Source organism: Symphalangus syndactylus, chromosome 11 (assembly GCF_028878055.3).
Source record: "Symphalangus syndactylus isolate Jambi chromosome 11, NHGRI_mSymSyn1-v2.1_pri, whole genome shotgun sequence".
Taxonomy (NCBI): Eukaryota; Metazoa; Chordata; class Mammalia; order Primates; family Hylobatidae; genus Symphalangus; species Symphalangus syndactylus.
Window position 1 is genome coordinate 68,224,750 of NC_072433.2, and position 17,679 is coordinate 68,242,428.

Genomic DNA, 17,679 nt, shown 5'->3' on the forward strand with positions numbered 1-17,679 from the left:
TTTCTCACGATATTATATGTTAAATCGCTAGTTACAATTTTCTCATGGCTACTTGGTACTTGTAGCAGTCCATTCTCACGTTGCTATAAAGAACCACTTGAGACTGGGTAATTTATAAAGAAAAGAGGTTTAATTGGCTCATGGTTCCACAGGCTGTACAGGAAGCATGGCTGAGGAGGCCTCAGGAAACTTACAATCATGGCAGAAGGCGAAGGGGAAGCAGTGACATCTTCACAAGCACAAGTCTAGCAGGAGAAAGAGTGAAGGGGAAGTGCTACACACTTTTAAACAACCAGATATTGTGAGAACTGTCATGAGAACAGCAAGGGGGAAATCTGGCCTCACGATCTAATCACTTCCCACCAGGTCTCCCCCTCAGCAATGGGGATTACAATTCAGCATGAGGTTTGGGTGGGGACACAGCCAAACCATGTCAATACTCTATGCTATGGAGAGATCCAGATGGTCTTGGTCCATGTGCCCTGAGATTTTAAGGTTGAAGATAGACACAATGGCAGACATATGTGTGGACAATGTACAGATAGCAGAATAAAACACTAAGCCAACACAAGCATGGGTGGCAAAGTGTTCTATAAATTTCCTCTAGGGATTTGAAGTTAAACATGAATGACTATGGTATTATATCTAGATTTGGAGGAAGGGATAATTAAAGAGAAATGATAATTGGCTGATATAAAATACCATACTAAATTAATATTAGGATTATTTACAAACAGTTTTCTAGATAAATGTAATTTGTGATTTAGAGTTTTATTTATTTATTTATTTGAGACGGAGTTTCACTCCTGTCACCCAGGCTGGAGTGCAATCGTGTGATCTTGGCTCACTGCAACCTCTGCCTCCCAGGTTCAAGCAATTATCCTGCCTCAGCCTCCCGAGTAGCTGGGACTACAGACACCCACCACCACACCAGGCTAATTTTTGTATTTTTAGTAGAAATGGGGTTTCACCACATTGGACAGGCTGGTCTTGAACTCCTGACCTCGGGTGGCCGGCCCACCTCGGCCTCCCAAAATGTTAGGATTACAGGCGTGAGCCACCATGCCTGGCCAAGTCATAGTTTTATTGATTTTCTGGCAGTTTGTGAATAAATTTGCTCATTTACAGACTTACCTGGACTCTGCTAAAAGTCTTAGACTTTTTAAGGCACTTCGGAACAATCAGACACCCCTTTTCTGTTGTAAGTTAAGCACAAGTGGAACTGTGTCCAAGTGAAAACTAATTCTCTTTGCTTTTTCTAATTTCTATGGTCAGTGGCAATATCAACAAAAGTTCTTAGCATCTGAATGTCTCCGATGTGCCTTTTAATACCTTATTTTGACTGCATAACTCTGTGTTAACTTGACATTTGCTTAACCAATAAGCCCTTCTTTCAGTGAGTTAGCATTCCTGTTGGTGTTAGACAGCTCTAAATGATATTTTTATCCTTGAGAAGCACGTTTTATCTAGCTACAGACAATTGGACCTATATACAAATAGTAAAGTTACTTACTTTTAAGCTTTAACATATGTAATGTGCTATTTTATATTTACCTAAAACTCCTTCTAAAGAACAGAGTTGATAGTATATAATTCCTACTTAGTGCATTTAGAAATACCATCTGGCTTACCGCCAGAGTTAACCATGTGTGCGAACTGGGACTTGGAAAAATGACAACAGCTGTTTGCCCTTCAAGCATTTTCTTTGGAGCTGTCCTTTACTTCAGCAACCACTTTTGGGCTGATGACATCCTGAGCTCTGGGTCCAGGCTGCACCTCTCCCCGAGCTCCAGGCTCCTGCATCCAAATTTTTATTGAACAAAGATACTTAGAATTTACTCTGGCTCCTCAAACTCAGTGTGGCCGAAATTGGTCTGATCTTCTTTTACCCTCAACACTGTTTTCCCTGTCACAGTGGGTGTCACCCATTGCCTGGTCAGTACCTGGGAGTCACCTTTTGAGTATTGGTAATTAGTCTAAAATTCAAAGGGCTTTGCTGTTGTAGTACCACTGCAGTCAGGCTCTGTGCCTTCAGTCTGAGCAGTGCAGTTTTATACAGACTGATTTTAGGTTTCTCAGTGTGTCACATATCACACAGGGTGATAGATGTTGTGGGTATTACAGTATAGACCATTTCTCTGATTAAAGAAAAAGGGAATTTGGCTGACTGAAAAATTTGTTACTTTAACATCTGTGCCTGGTTTTTGTAAATGCTTGGTTTGTAGATTGGTATATAAATTTACATGTGTATCCTTATGTACTGATAGTCCATCTCTCTAGGCTCCAGAGAAAGCCTCTGGGCTAGAATTAAGGATGTTCCTTAATTACAGTTAGAGGAGCTATAACACTGCCTCCAACCCGTAAGATCCCTGGGTGTCCATTCCCTCCAGAGGTGACTGTAGTCCAGACTTTTAAGATGATGATTTCCTTGCTTTTAGTTGGAGCTTCTAGTTCCAGCCTTACCACCTTAAACGTTTTATACAAGTGTAAATATAGTGTGTGTATTGTTTTGGGTTTTGCTCCTTTTGTTTACCATTTTGTATGTGAGATTTATTTACATGTGTCGCTGTAGTTCTCTCATTGTCTTTTCCTATTTCATTTTATGATCTACAGTTTATTCATTCCTGTTGATGGACATGTGCATTCTTTCTAGTTTACAGTTGTACAGAGAATGCTGCTGTAAATATTTTTGTATGTCTTGTATCGTATACAAATGCCTGAGTTTCTCCAGAGTATATCCTTGGGGGAGGAATTGCTGAATTATGGGGTATGGATACTTCAACATTCCTAGATAATGCCTTGCTGTTGTCAGAAGTGGCTTTCCATCAGTCGTATATGAACATAGGGGTTGGTGATTTTTCCTCTTTTTAGCTAATGCAGCCTGTAACTAGCCCCATGGCTTTCATAAGCATCCGTAGTGGCTAACAGTGTGGACTGGGGAGTAGTCAGATTTCCTGGGTTTGAATCTTGACTCTACTCCATTGTCACTCTGGGACCTTGGCTAGAAACTTCCTATCACTTCTCCAAACCATGATCTTTTCCAGTTTATCTTTGCTATTACTGGCTTCGGATGTTAGGGAGTAGGTTCAAGTTGGCATGATTATTCCACTGGATAGACTGTCTACTTGGGCTTCATTCAGAGTTTGGTAAAGTATACTTCTTATGTGTTACTTTGATGTATGAAGTAGTAATTTACTACGGTTCTGGTGATCTGGTTACTAGGACCATATCACTTGTTACTTTGAGTGATAACTACTATTTGTACAGTGCTTTATAGTTCACAGATAATTCCTGTTTATTTTATAATTTGATCCTTACAATAACCTTATGAGAGAAGTAGGCTGGTTTGGTTCCATTTACAGAGGAAGAAACTGAGGCCTGGCAGTGTTTGGTAACTTGCCATAGTCACTCCGTTAGGTATATTAACTCCAGGCCTTGTATTCAGGGCGGCTCTCGGAAATCTGATTTATAGTATCATTTAGATATCTGTGAGTCTGACTCTTCGTGTAAGAGTCTCGAAAAGCAGACAGGTTTCTAACACTTTAGAAATAGAGTACATACATACTCCCGAGTGTATCATCTTTACTTTTTCCATGTTTATGCTGTGTTATAGCCATAACTGGGGAAATACATTTTTTCTGTAACATTATATTTGTATTTGTTTTTAGGGAGTGCAGCCTGCCACAGGTGAGGTTGTGTTTGATAGTTTCCAGGACTCTGCTTCTCGTTCAGAGCTAGAAACCCGGATGTCAAGCCTGCAGCCAGTAGAGCTGCTGCTTCCTTCGACCTTGTCCGAGCAATCAGAGGCACTCATCCACAGAGCCACATCTGTTAGGTAAGTTGGCACATCACTGGAATATAATACTGATTCCGAAACTTAGGTTTAGTTCCAAAACTGATACTTACTAAAGTTGCTAAAAATAGTTTTTACTTACAAAAATTGTATTTCCACTGTAGTAGTGGAAATTAAAAAAAAAAGTAAAACAACAAAGCTGGGCATGGTGGCACATGCCTGTAATCCCAGCCACTTGGGAGGCTGAGGAGGAAGGATTGCTTGAGCCCCGGAATCTGAGACCAGCCTGGGCAACTAAGGTGAGATCTCATATCTAAAAAACAAAGAGAAGAAACACCACCTACCCCTACTATCACCTTAATGTAGGACTTTAGAAGGCAGTCTTTTTGAAGAGGTTTCTGGCATTATTTAATGATATTATTTGATAATTATGGGGTTTATGATATTTAATTATTGGTAATCTTCAGTTTCTGGAGATAATTTAGAGTTCACTTCTTACAAAGTTTATGTAACTTTGGAAATGCTTTGTCTGTGCTGCAAGTTTCAATTCATGGCTGTGTCCAGTGGTTTTGTTTACTGGATTTAAGATCAGACCACTTATGTATGAAGCGGTGTGCTAGGCACTGTGCATGCAGAGGAAGAAGATGTGGTTATGATATATGTCTGGCAGAGTTTACAACCCCACAGGAGAGGCAGATGTGTGCATACCTAACTAGACTTAAAGGCATGATGTATTAAGTGCTAAACGTGAAGGTGCCTTGTTGGAAAGACTGTACTGCCACCTGGAGTGTGGTGGGAAAGAGACCAGAAAGGTGTGCAGGGGCTTCAGCGAAGTAGACTGTATATTGAGGAATTTGGACTTTGGACTAGGCAGAGAAGCCCATGAGGATTTTCATGTAGTAGGTAGGCAAATCATTTAGAAAATCAAGGCCAGGCACGGTGGCTCATGCCTGTAATCCTAGCACTTTGGGAGGCTGAGGCGGGTGGATCACCTGAGGTCAGCAGTTCAAGACAGCTTGGCCAACATGGCAAAACCCCGTTTCTGCTAAAAAAAAAAAAAAATACAAAAATTAGCTGGGCGTGGTGGCAGACACCTGTAATCTCAGCTATCCCGGAGGCTGAGGCAGGATAATCGCTTGAACTTGAGAGGCAGAGGTTGCAATGAGCCAAGATCACACCACTTCACTCCAGCCTGGGCGAAAGAGCAAGACTCTGTCTCAAAAAAAAAAAAAAAAAAAAAGAAAATCAAACTGATTGATTAAGTGAAGTTTCATATGTTTCTTTGTCCTTAGTGTTGTGTTCATTTTCATTTGAATTTAATTTCTTTCAAAGTAGCTTTCATAATTTGTTTTTCTGATTATAAAACTAATATATGTTCATTTAGAAGACAAAAAAAAAAAGGATAAATTCATAAGTTGAATTCTGTAACCCAGAGAAAATGACTGTTAAACATTTTGGCACATTATTTCCGTGTGTGTATATCACTTTTTTCCATTTGTGAACTTGCATTCCTGCTGCAAAGTCGTTTTTGTATTCTGTGTGTTTTTTTTTCTAACTTTAAAATTCCCTATTTTTAAAAACTTTATTGCAGAAAATTTCAAACATACACAAAATTATACAGAATAGTGTCATGAACTCCTATGACTCTACCAGCCAGCTTCAGCATTTCTCAGGACCATTCTCATTTTTCTATACTCCCTCCCCTTTTCTCTCTCCCTGGATTATTGGCTTTGAAGCAAATCCTAGGGAGCATCAGTTTATCCTCTAATATTTCAGTAGGTACTCTTAAAAACAAAATAAGTACACAACATTGTCATATAAGTGTATCATAATTTATCCATTCCATTTTTATTATATTCATTTTTTCAGTATTATAAATACTGTTATGATGAATATCCATATACAGAAATACTCATGTGCATTCCTGATGATTTCCTTAAGATAAATTCCTGAAAATGGAATTAACTGGACCAGAAGGTATGAATGTTTATAAAGCTCTTGATTGCTTGCTAGAAATGGTAATATCAATATATACTTCTACCAGTATAGTCTAGGAGGGTTCTTTGAACCTTTACTCACATTGGGCGTGATCATTTAAATAATCTTTGCCAGTCACGTAGATGAAAAATTTTGCATCAAATCTCTTCATTTTGATCTTAATCCTTTTCTGACCATGTGTTCAAACTTGAATAATTAAAAGTCAAACAGTAAACTTGTAAGGAGTGCTGCTTTTACAGAACTAAAAAAATTAATAAAATCTCGAAAAAAATTTTTAAAGGTAGGCTTCTATATTGTATTTTCAATATTTCCTATCATTTCCTTGCTAGAAATGGTAATATGAGAAATGGCAATCAAGAGCTTTATAAACATTCATACCCGCTGATCCAGTTAATTCCGTTTTCAGGAATTTAAGGAAATCATCAGAAATGCACATGAATATTTCTATATATGGATATTCATCATAACAGTATTTGTAATACTGAAAAAATGAATATAGAAATGGAATGGATAAATTATGATAAATTATGATAAATGGATAAATTATGATTTCCTGTCTTTGATTTAGTTCATTTTTCTTTATATTTTATTAACTTAGTATATATTTTATTAAATTAACTTAGTATATATTTTATTAATTTAGATTGAGTCTAAAGTCAATCAGTTTTATCAACACATTCATTTTTTTGTTTTCTGCTTAGTTTTATAAAATAACAATGGCAAAATTCAATAAAATACCAAAATATTTCATAATGACAGACATTGTCAAAAGTGAATTTTTGTTTGGCAAGCAGCATTCATTGACTGGTGATATTCCTAAATGTTTGTTCATCACATGAGATTTAAAAGCTTGAATTTGGCATATCAAAGATAATTTAGGTGTCTTATATGGGTTTTACCAAATTTAATGCCTGCTTTTGTCTTATTTTAATTTGAATTTCTCTAGTTAGCATTGTAAATAATTTTCCCTATGTTTACTGACCATGTGTAATTTTTTGTTCTTTGCACTTTTTTTTGTATCCTTCGATCATTTTCACTTTATTTGCATGTTGGACTAAGCAAAGTCAAAAGTTAAGTCTGCATTTCTGTGGAGTTCCTACAGCTAATTTATATCTATGGACAGAATGAAGTAGAGGAAATTCAAAAGTTAGCAGGGGTCAAACAGTGTGGACTCTTGTGACTCAGGGTTTGAGTTGGAAAACGAGCTCTTCCCCTTAGTGACTTTGAGTAAGTTATCTACTGTATTGTCCTTCAGTATCCTTTATATTGGGGGTATTAAGAGTGCTTACCTCATGGGGTTGTTGTAAGGATTAAATAAGTTAATATAGGTAAAGCGCCTGAAATAGTACCTGCTGTAGAAGCCTCTCTGTAAGAGGAAGTTTTTTTTTTTTTTATATTTTAATTAAATTTTCTGTGGCTGGGCGCAGTGGGTCATGCTTATAATCCCAGCATTTTGGGAGGCCAAGTCAGGCGGATCACAAGATCAGGAGTTCGAGACGAGCCTGACCAACATGGTGAAACCCCATCCCTACTAAAAATACAAAAATTAGCCAGGCATGGTTAGTTTTTTGTAGGTACATAATAGATGTATATATTTATGGGTTACATGAGATATTTTCATACAGGCATACAATGCATAATAATCACATCAGGGTAAATGGGGTATCCATGTCCTCAAGCACTTATCCTTTGTGTTACAAACAATCCAATTATACTCTTTTAGTTATTTTAAAATGTACAGTTAAATGATTTTTGACTGTAGTCATGCTGTTGCACTATCAAATGCTAGGTCTTATTCTATTTTTTTTGTACCTGTTAACCATCCCCAGTTCCCTTCTCAGCCTCTGGTAGCCATCTTTCTACTGTCTATCTCCATGAGTTCAATTGTTTTAATTTTTAGCTCCCACAAGTAGGTGAGAACATGCAAAGTTTATCTTTCTGTGCCTGGCTTATTTCTTGTAGCATAATGACCTCCAGTTCCATCCATGTTGTTGCAAATGACAGGATCTCATTCCTTTTTATGGCAGAATGCTACTCCATTGTATATATGTACCACATTTTCCTTACCCATTTGTCTGCTGACAGACACCTGGGTGCTCCCAAATCTTAGCTCTTGTGAATAGTGCTGTAGTAAACATGGGAGTGCACATATCTCTTCTATATACTGATTTCCCTTCTTTTGAGTATATATCTAGCAGTGGGTTTGCTGGATCATGTGGTAGTTCTATTTTTAGTTTTTTAGTAGTTTTTTTTCAAACTACTCCCCATAGTGGTTGTACTAATTTACATCCCACCAACAGTCTTATGAGGGTTCCCTTTTCTCCACATCCTCACCAGCATTTCTTATTGCCTGTCTTTGGATAAAAGCCATTTTAACTGAGGTGAGATGGTATGTCATTGTAGTTTTGATTTGCATTTCTGTGATGAACGATGGTGTTGAGAGCTTTTCATATACCAGGCTGCCATTTGTATGTCTTCTTTTGAGAAATGTCTATTCAATTTGTTTATTTTTAAATTGGATAATTAGATTTTTCCTGTAGAGTTGTTTGAGCTCCTTATATGTTGTGGTTATTAATCCCTTGTCACATGGGTGGTCTACATATATTTTCTTCCATTCCATGGGTTGTCTCTTCACTTTGTTGATTGTTTCTGTTGCTGTGCAGAAGCTTTTTAACTTCATGTGATCCCGTTTGTCCATCTTTGCTTTGGTTGCCCTATTACTCAAGAAATCTTTGCCCAGTTCAGTGTTCTGGAGACTTTCCCCAATGTTTTCTTTTAGTCGTTTCATAGTGTGACATTTTAGATTTAAGTCTTTAATCCATTTTTGATTTGGTTTTTGTATATGGTGAGAGATAGGGTCTAGTTTCATTGTTCTGCATATGGATGTCCAGTTTTCCCAGCACCATTTATTGAAAAGATCCTTTCCTCAGTGTGTGTTCTTGGCACCATTGTCAAAAATGAGTTCACTGTAGATATATGGATTTATTTCTGGGTTTTCTATTCTGTTCCAGTGGCCTGTGTGTCTGTTTTTATGCCAGTACCATGCCATTTTTGTTACTATAGCTCTGTAGTATAATTTGAAGTCAGGTAATGTGATTCCTCCAATTTTGTCCTTTTTGCTTAGGATATATTTGGCTATTCTGAGTCATTTGTTGTTCATATACATTTTAGGCTAAGTTTTTCTATTTCTGTTTAAAATGTCACAATATTTTGATAGGGATTGCATTGAATCTGTAGATTGCTTTGGGTAGTATGGATGTTTTAACTATTTGTTCGTCCAATTCATGAACATAGAATATCGTTCCCTGTTTTGTGTGTTCTCTTCAGTGTTTTACATCAGTGTTTTATAGTTTTCATTGTAGAGATCTTTCACTTCTTTGGCTAACTCCTAGATATTTTATTTTATTTGTAGCTATTGTAAATGGGATTACTTTTTTGATTTCTTTTTCATATTGTTCACTGTTAGCATATAGAAATGCTACTTTTTGTATGTCGATTTTGTGTCCTGCAACTTTACTGAATTTGTTTGATCAGTTCTGACAGTTTTTTGGTAGAGTCTTTAGGTTTTTCCAAATTTAAGATCATCTCATCTGCAAACAAGAATAATTAGATGTCCTCCTTTCCAATTTGGATGCCCTTTATTTCTTTGTCTTGTCTGATTGCCCTAGTTAGGACTAGTATGTTGAATAGCAGTGGTGGCAGTGGGCATCATTATCGTACTTAGAGGAAAGGCTTTCAATATTTCTCAATTCAGTATGATAATAGCTGTGGGTCTGTTTTATATGTTGCTTTTATTGTGTTGAGGTGTGTTCCTTCTATACCCAGTTGTTTGAGAGTTTTTATTATGAAGTGTTGTTGAATTTTATCAAATCCTTTTTCAGCATCAATTGAAATGATTATGTTTTTTTCTTCATTCTGTTAATATGATGTATCATAGTGACTGATTTGTATATGTTGAACCGTCCTTGCATCTCTGTGATAAATTCTACTTGGTCATGATAAATGATATTTTTAATGTGTTGTTGAGTTCAGTTTGCTAGTATTTTGCTGAGAATTTTCGCATCAGTATTCATCAGAGATATTGGCTTTTCTTTATTTGATATGAATTTGTCTCATTCTGGTATCAGGGTAATACTGGCCTCGTAGAATGAGTTTGGAAGTATTCTCCTTTTTTTTTTTTTTTTTTCCGGAATAGTTTGAGGAACATGGGTCTAGTTCTTTAAATGTTTGGTAGAATTTAGCAGTGAAGCTATTGGGTCCTGGGCTTTTCTTTGCTGGGAGACTTTATTATGGCTTCAATCTCGTTACTTGTTATTGGTCTGTTAATGTTTTGGATTTCTTCGTGGTTCAATCTTGGTGGATTGCATGTGTTTAGGAATTTATCCATTTCTTCTAGATTTTCAAATTTATTGGCATATGGTTGCTCATGAATTCCTGTAGTATCAGTAGTAATGTCTTCTTTGTCATCTCTATTTTTATTTATTTGGGGTTTCTCTCTTCACAGTCTGGGTAAAGTCTTACCAATTTTATCTTTTCAAAAAACTAACTTTTGGTTTGTTTTTTTGTATTTTCTTTGTTTCAATTTCATTTATTTCTGCTGATTTTCATTTTTATTTTATATTAATTTTGGGTTTGGTTTGCTCTTGCTTTTCTAATTCTTCAAGGTTTATCATTTGGTTATTTATTTGAAATTTTTCCTCTTTTTTGATGTAGGTGCTTTTAGCTATAAACTTCCCTCTTAGTACAGCTGTCAGTCTATCCCATAGGTTTTGGTATGTGTTTTCATTATCATTTGTTTCAAGAAATTTTTAAATTTCCTTGTTGATCTCTTCATTGACCCACTGGTCATTCAGGAGCATATTGTTTAATTTCCACGTGTTTGTATAGTTTCCAAAATTCTTCTTGTTTTTGATTTCTAGTTTTATTTCATTGTGGTCAGAGAAGATTCTTGATATTATTTCAGTTTTTTGAATGTTTTAAGACGTGTTTTGTGACCTAACATATGATCTAATCTTGAGAATGTTTAGATCATTCATGCTATAATGATTAGATCCTCTACATGCTGAGGAAAAGAAAGTGTATTCTGCAACCATTGAATGAAATGTTCTCTAAATATCTATTAGGATCATTTGGTCTGTAGTGAAGATTAAGTCTGACGTTTCTTTATTGATTTTCTGTCTGGAAGATCTGTCCAATGATGAAAGTGGGGTGTTGAAGTATCCAGCTGCAATTTTTTTTTTCTCTCTTTTTTTTGAGACAGAGTCTTGCTCTGTCACCCACGGGGGAGTGCAGTGGCGTGATCTCAGTTCACTGCAACCTCCGCCTCCCGGGTTTAAGCGATTCTCCTGCCTCAGCCTCCTGAGTAGCTGGGATTACAGGCGTGCGCCACCACGCCTGGCTAATTTTTTTGTATTTTAGTAGAGACAGGATATGGGGTTTCACCATGTTGTCCAGGCTGGTCTCGAACTCCTGACCTCAAGTAATCCGCCTGCCTCAGGCATGTAGATTTACAATTATTGTATCCTTTTGCTGAATTGAGCCCTATGTCATTATATAGTGACCTTCTTTGTTTCCATATTTACAACCAGTAAACAGTACAGTATTAAATTTGCAAGTACAAAATTTGTTTTGTTTTTGGTGATACCTTCTTTTCTGTTTTAAACACTGATAAGTAGTTTCTTGTATCTCAGATTAAGTACCCCATTTTTTTCTTATGCTGTATACCTAAAGGTAAAAACAGCAGTTTTTGTCAGTTACTGGTTAATAATATTTTATTAATTTTGAAGACATAATATGTTAAAGCTGTGTGAGGAAAGGCAAAAGAATGGCTTGGAATTGTGGAGTGTCTATCTTAAAATTTTAGGGTTTTTGGTATTCTTAACTTTAACCACAAGAGGTCTCCAAAGGATTTTGTATTCTGTGAATTACTGTTCGATGGTTATTAAAATCTTCACATTTCTTTTTATATCTGAAAGTACAGACTTACTTACTTTGTATCGTATTGTGACTCAGAACAAATATTAGAGATGATAGTAATCTAAAATTATTACTCCTAAATAATTATATACTATCAATTTTTCTTAGGTTATTTATTTTTATTTATGTAAAGTATGTTTGTAAGATTTCAGCCTGGGTCTTAGGGAATCAGTCTTACTATCTTGTTACACTTTCTTTTGTTGTAAAAATGTAGAGAAAGAAACAAATGGAAAGCAATAGTCTTGAGCCCTTTATCAACTGCAGTTAAGGTTGCTTTAACTTAGACATGTTGTATGTTTATAGAAATGGTTGAGGGGAAAGCTTTAGAAAGCAATAAACAATACTATTAATATTTACTAGTTCTAAAGGAAACTGACTTTTAAGGTGAATCAGATGAACATCACAAATGGCCCTTAATTTTGTATTCCAAGAAATGAGAGCTTCCTGAGCACTGGCATAGCCAAGGAAAGCTGTATGAAGGAGGTGGGGTAGGCTGGTACATTTGCAGAATAGAAGGCTTTGAGTTGGTAATGGGGAGGGAGGAAGGGTATGTTTTGTGTGTATGGAAGTGATATGAGGTCTGAGGCACACAGGCTGGAATTATTAGAGAAGTGTAAAGACAGAAGGGAGATTTCTCTGATTAGAGGGAACTTTCACGTTGAGAATTGAGAAAGAAAGAGTGAAGTCCTATGAAATCCAGCAAACTGGTATGGATTCCTATAGAAGGCAGTAAGGTTTCTGGGAAAAGGAATGGCATGATAGAAGGGAAGAGAAGAGTGTATTGCCTAGATGGGACAGTTGAATTTTAAAAATAAATATTTCCCTAAAGAAAAAAGTGGATACAGAGAAAAGAATCAGATCAAGGAGCTTAGAGAATGCCAATAGTTGGGAATAGGAGCAAGAATACAAACAGAAGGGGAGGAATTAAAGAGCTAGGTGGAGAACCAGGACAAGGTAGGGATGTGTAGTTATAATTTATCACACGTGATATAACCAATGATGTGAGCTGATTTTTTACATTATTGACTCTGTTATAATTTACTGAAACTGTATGACGTTCGGAAAGATACTTGGTTAAAAACTAGCCTTAGCTCATTGATATCATTTGAAAAAGACATGTGGAAGAATGTCCTGTGGTACCACAGTGACTTCAGCTATCTGACCTTTGAAATAAATGCTTGAACACATAAGTGCTTCCTCAAAGACAGATGTGCATGCTGCAGATTTAAAGAAAACATTGAAATCTTAATGTTGGGGAATAAGAATAACCTCTAATATGTTTACTTTCAGTGTTAGAAATACATTATTATTATGTCTTTTTGGCCACAGAGAGCCTTACATCATCTGAGGTTTAACAAAAGTATTATCTAACATGATTCTTTATGCGGAAGCATAGTACCACCTGAATGTCATTTATGGTGACCCATATTTGAAATTACCATAGTAGCATTTTCATTTTATGTTCATCTGTTATTAAATTAATTTATACAGTAGAAATTACTTATTACTTTGTGTTATTGTACTTTGACTTTCAAGTTTTTAATGGAAAATATTTAGCAGAGTTTTGGTGCCAAAATGAAGTGACAACTGTGAGACTATATAATTATCAGAGGAATTGTTATGCAAATTAGGTATCTGTGTTATGGCTGAAGTCCAACTTCTTTCTAATGTCGTTTGAATTAAACATTAGTGTAAAGATTTCAATTTTTTTTTTTTAAAGAATGAGAGTAAAAGAAACAACAACAGGTCTTACTCATTAATTTGGTTAAGAGGAAGTGTTTCACACATACGAAATGTTATTAAGTGGTCAGTACTTGATGGTACCAATTTCGTGATTGCAATGTTACAGTTTGTTCTGTCAAAGTTTAATAAGCTCAATTCTGTGGGTTCATATGAAGTCATTTCAATATAATTCTTAGATATTTAGAGCCAAGTAAATGTGGAATGGCATACCAAACAGTGGGTAGCATATAGATATGAATAACATAGCGCCTAAATTAGGTGGGAAGCTGGGGCTGGGTAGAAAGAGGGCATTCCAGGAAGTGTGGTCACAGGATGAGAAAAGGGAATTGGGAACATCGAGTTGACTGCAGTGTTAGGAATATATGGGTCAAGAGTAGCCTGCAACAGAATCTAGTGCAGAAAAGCTGTTCAGTGAGTATTTGCTGAATGATTATGTTTAAGGCCAGAGAGGAAGACTGGAGCTGTTTCATTGAGGATGCTGGGCACTAGTGGGAGGAGCTTATACTTTATTTAGATGTTTCTCAAATTTGGCCTACCAACCTTTTAATTTACTACTTTGTGTTAGAATTTTCTTATTTAAATTTGTTAAATTATAATTTTAAAAATTACAAAGTTAATATATGTTTGTTGTAAAAGTGAAAAAAAGTATTTTAAAGGAAAAAATAATTCTTGCTAACCTCCTCACCCATTTGACTTAAATTAGTTTTATTATAACGTGACTTAAATGTTTATAAACCGAAAACTTAGTGCTCTAGGTTTTATGACTATTTTAGCAGGAATAAAGTCCAAGCAAAATTTGAGATTAAAGTAAATGTATGAAACTAATAAAATATAAATGAATGATTATTTGGTATGAAGGGTGATGCTCTGTTGCTAAAAATAAACTGTTCCTACCAATTCAAGAGGATATATCCCCAACTGCGAACGAAGTTCTTTTTTTTTTTTTGGATGAGCTTTATTTATTTATTTATTTTTGAGCAGTTTGAGGCTCACAGCAAAATTGAGAGTAAGGTACACAATAAAGGTGTCATATCATCAGTATTCACGAGATCCTGTGCTATGATACTGCTGTAATATGCTGTGTAAAGGCTCAAACCTTTCCTGCATGCTTAATTTAAAGAGTAGGGGTGTCGCTCTGCTCCCCAAGCTGGAGTGCAGTGGCGTGGTCATAGCTCATTGCAGCCTTGAACTCCTGGGCTTAAGAGATCCTCTCACTTCAGCCTCCTGAGCGACATACTAATCAGGCACATACCGGTAGTCCCGGCTACTCAGGCATGCACCACCCCTTACAGCTAATTTTTTTAAAAAAATTTTGTAGAGATGGGTTCTGGCTATGTTGCCCAGGCTCGTCTCGAACTTCTGGCCTGAAGTGATGCTCTCACCTCAGCCTTGCGAGTTCTTGGGATTACAGGCATGAGCGACTGCATTTAGCATCTTCCAGTCTTTTTCTGTCTTCAGACCACAGTATGACTTAAGTGGTTTGCCCTCCATTGGGTACCAGTGTACCAGTTCCATTTTTGTTGTTGTTGAGAGGGAGTCTTGCTCTGTCTCCCAGGCTGGAGTGCAGTGGCACAATCTTGGCTCACTGCAACTTCTGCCTCCTGGGTTCAAGCGATTCTTCTGCCTCAGACTCCCCAGTAGCTGGGATTACAAGCGCCCGCCACCACACCTGGCTAATTTTTGTATTTTCATAGAGACGTATTTTCTTTTCTTTTTTTTTTTTTTTGAGACGGAGTCTCGCGCTCTCACCCAGGCTGGAGTGCAGTGGCGCGATCTCGGCTCACTGCAAGCTCCGCCTCCCGGGTTCACGCCATTCTCCTGCCTCAGCCTCTCCGAGTAGCTGGGACTACAGGCGCCCGCCACCACGCCCGGCTAATTTTTTGTATTTTTAGTAGAGACGGGGTTTCACCATGGTCTCGATCTGCTGACCTCGTGATCCGCCCGCCTCGGCCTCCCGAAGTGCTGGGATTACAAGCGTGAGCCACCGTGCCCGGCTGAGACGTATTTTCGTAGGAGTTTCGCTGTGTAGGTCAAACTGGTCTCGAACTCCTGACCTCAAATGATCCGCCTGCCTTGGCCTCCAAAGTGCTGGGATTACAGACGTGAGCCACTGCACCTGGCCATCCAGTTCAATTTTAAAACTACTTCTGTTTTATTTTTCTCATTAAACTTTAACCGTTAAGTGCTCCTTATTACTAATGTGATCTTAAACATAAACAGAAATGCAGAAACTGAAGCATGTAGCAATATTGATTTTAAAAGCTGATAATCTAGTTGATCTAAGACCTTAACCTAAGATCATGAAATCAGTTTGGTAGGTTGTGACTAACTTTTTAAAAAAATACAGTAGAAGTTTCCAGAGTATATCACGTGCAGTAAGGGTATTTCATGAAATTCCTTTTTTTTCAGTTTTATCTGTTTATAGATAATCTCTCTGTCTGTATATGCCTTCTAATCCTCTCTCCAATTCCTATCACGTTTGTAATTGTCCATGAAAATAATTAAACTCATAATTTAATATATTATGATTAATAAATGTTATTCATAGATTATTTTATATGTACATTCTTATTACCTGAAACTGATCAGATACTGCCCAGAAATATATTTTTCAATAGCACAACTGAAAAGTAGTTAATATTTAGACTATGTATTTAAAATCCTAAAGCTAACATGATTCACAGACCAAATATTGCCTACATAGAAAATCTAGAAGTGACAAATTATCAGAAGTAATAAGAATTCAGCAATGCCATTAAATATAAGATCAGTTTATAAAAATGAATAGTGTTTTAGTACAGCACCAACAAATAGAAAATGAAAAAAATTTTAAAAGATGCTATTTAAAATAGCAACCACAATAATATTATCTAAGACTCTATTTACCAAAAAGAAAATAAGGTCTTAAGAAAATTTGGAAACTTTACTGAAAGATATTAAAGAACTAAATAAATACTGGAAAGATGCAACACGTTAATGAATGGAAAGATCTAGCATAAAGATATCAGTTCTCCTTAATATAAATTCAATGCAATTCTTTTCTTTTTTTTAAAAACAATTTTGTGAGTACATAGTAGGGTACATGAGAATGTTTTTCAATGCAATTCTAATCAGAAGGACAGTGAGGTTTTTCACAGAAACTGACAAGCTGCTTTTAAAAAGATAGATCAAAGGGCCAATAATAAGTAAGACAGCACTGAAAGACATAGAGATATTTGCCGTATCAAAACTCAGAACTTACATATATATATGTGTGTGTATATATATATTTATATATATGTACATATATATATATATTTTTTTTTGAGACGGAGTCTTGCTCTGTCGCCCAGGCTGGAGTGCAGTGGCGCAATCTTGGCTCACTGCGAGCTCCGCCTCCCGGGTTCACGCCATTCTCCTGCCTCAGCCTCTCCGAGTAGCTGGGACTACAGGCGCCTGCCACCACGCCCGGCTAATTTTTTTGTATTTTTAGTAGAGACGGGGTTTCACCGTGGTCTTGATCTCCTGACTCGTGATCCACCCGCCTCGGCCTCCCAAAGTGCTGGGATTACAAGCGTGAGCCACCACGCCCGGCCATATGTTTATATATATATATATATATATATATAAATATATAAATTTATGTTTTTTGGAGATGGAGTCTCACTCTGTCGCCCAGGCTGGAGTGCAGTAGCACAATCTTGGCCCACTGCAACCTCCATCTCCTGGGTTCAAGCAATTCTCCTGCCTCAGCCTCCTGAGTAGCTGGGACTACAGGCATGTGTCACCACGCCTGGCTAATTTTTGCATATTTTTAGTAGAGATGGGGTTTCACCATAGTGTCCAGGCTGATCTCGAACTCCTGATCTCAAATGATCCTCCTGCCTTGGCCTCCCAAAGTGCTGGGATTGCAGGCATGAGCCACCATGCCCGGCCAAAACTCGAAACTTACAAAGCAATGGTAAGTTAGTATGGAACTGGCATATGGAGAGAGTAGCAAATGGAGCAATGGAGCAGAAGAAAGATGGAGAAAACAAATTCATCCATACATAGGAAGCTCATATGGCAGAGATGGCATTAGACGTCCTGGGAGGGAGGGATTATTCAACTGATGCTGCAGGGACAAACAGCTTTCCATACTGTAAAGTTAAACCCTATTTCAGACCATACAGAAAATTTCAGTTGGAAAA

At 36.9% G+C, this 17,679-nt stretch overlaps 1 protein-coding gene across 3 annotated transcripts in view; it reads left to right on the forward strand.

Annotated features, from left to right (window-relative positions):
* Positions 1-17,679, forward strand: part of MSH3 (mutS homolog 3) — a 235,127-nt gene that overhangs the window by 20,462 nt on the left and 196,986 nt on the right. For all 3 annotated transcript variants that reach the window (XM_063612172.1, XM_055298178.2, XM_063612173.1), the window contains exon 8: positions 3,669-3,835. In XM_063612172.1, coding sequence (XP_063468242.1) covers positions 3,669-3,835 — 167 coding nt within the window. The remainder of the gene's footprint in view (positions 1-3,668; positions 3,836-17,679) is intronic.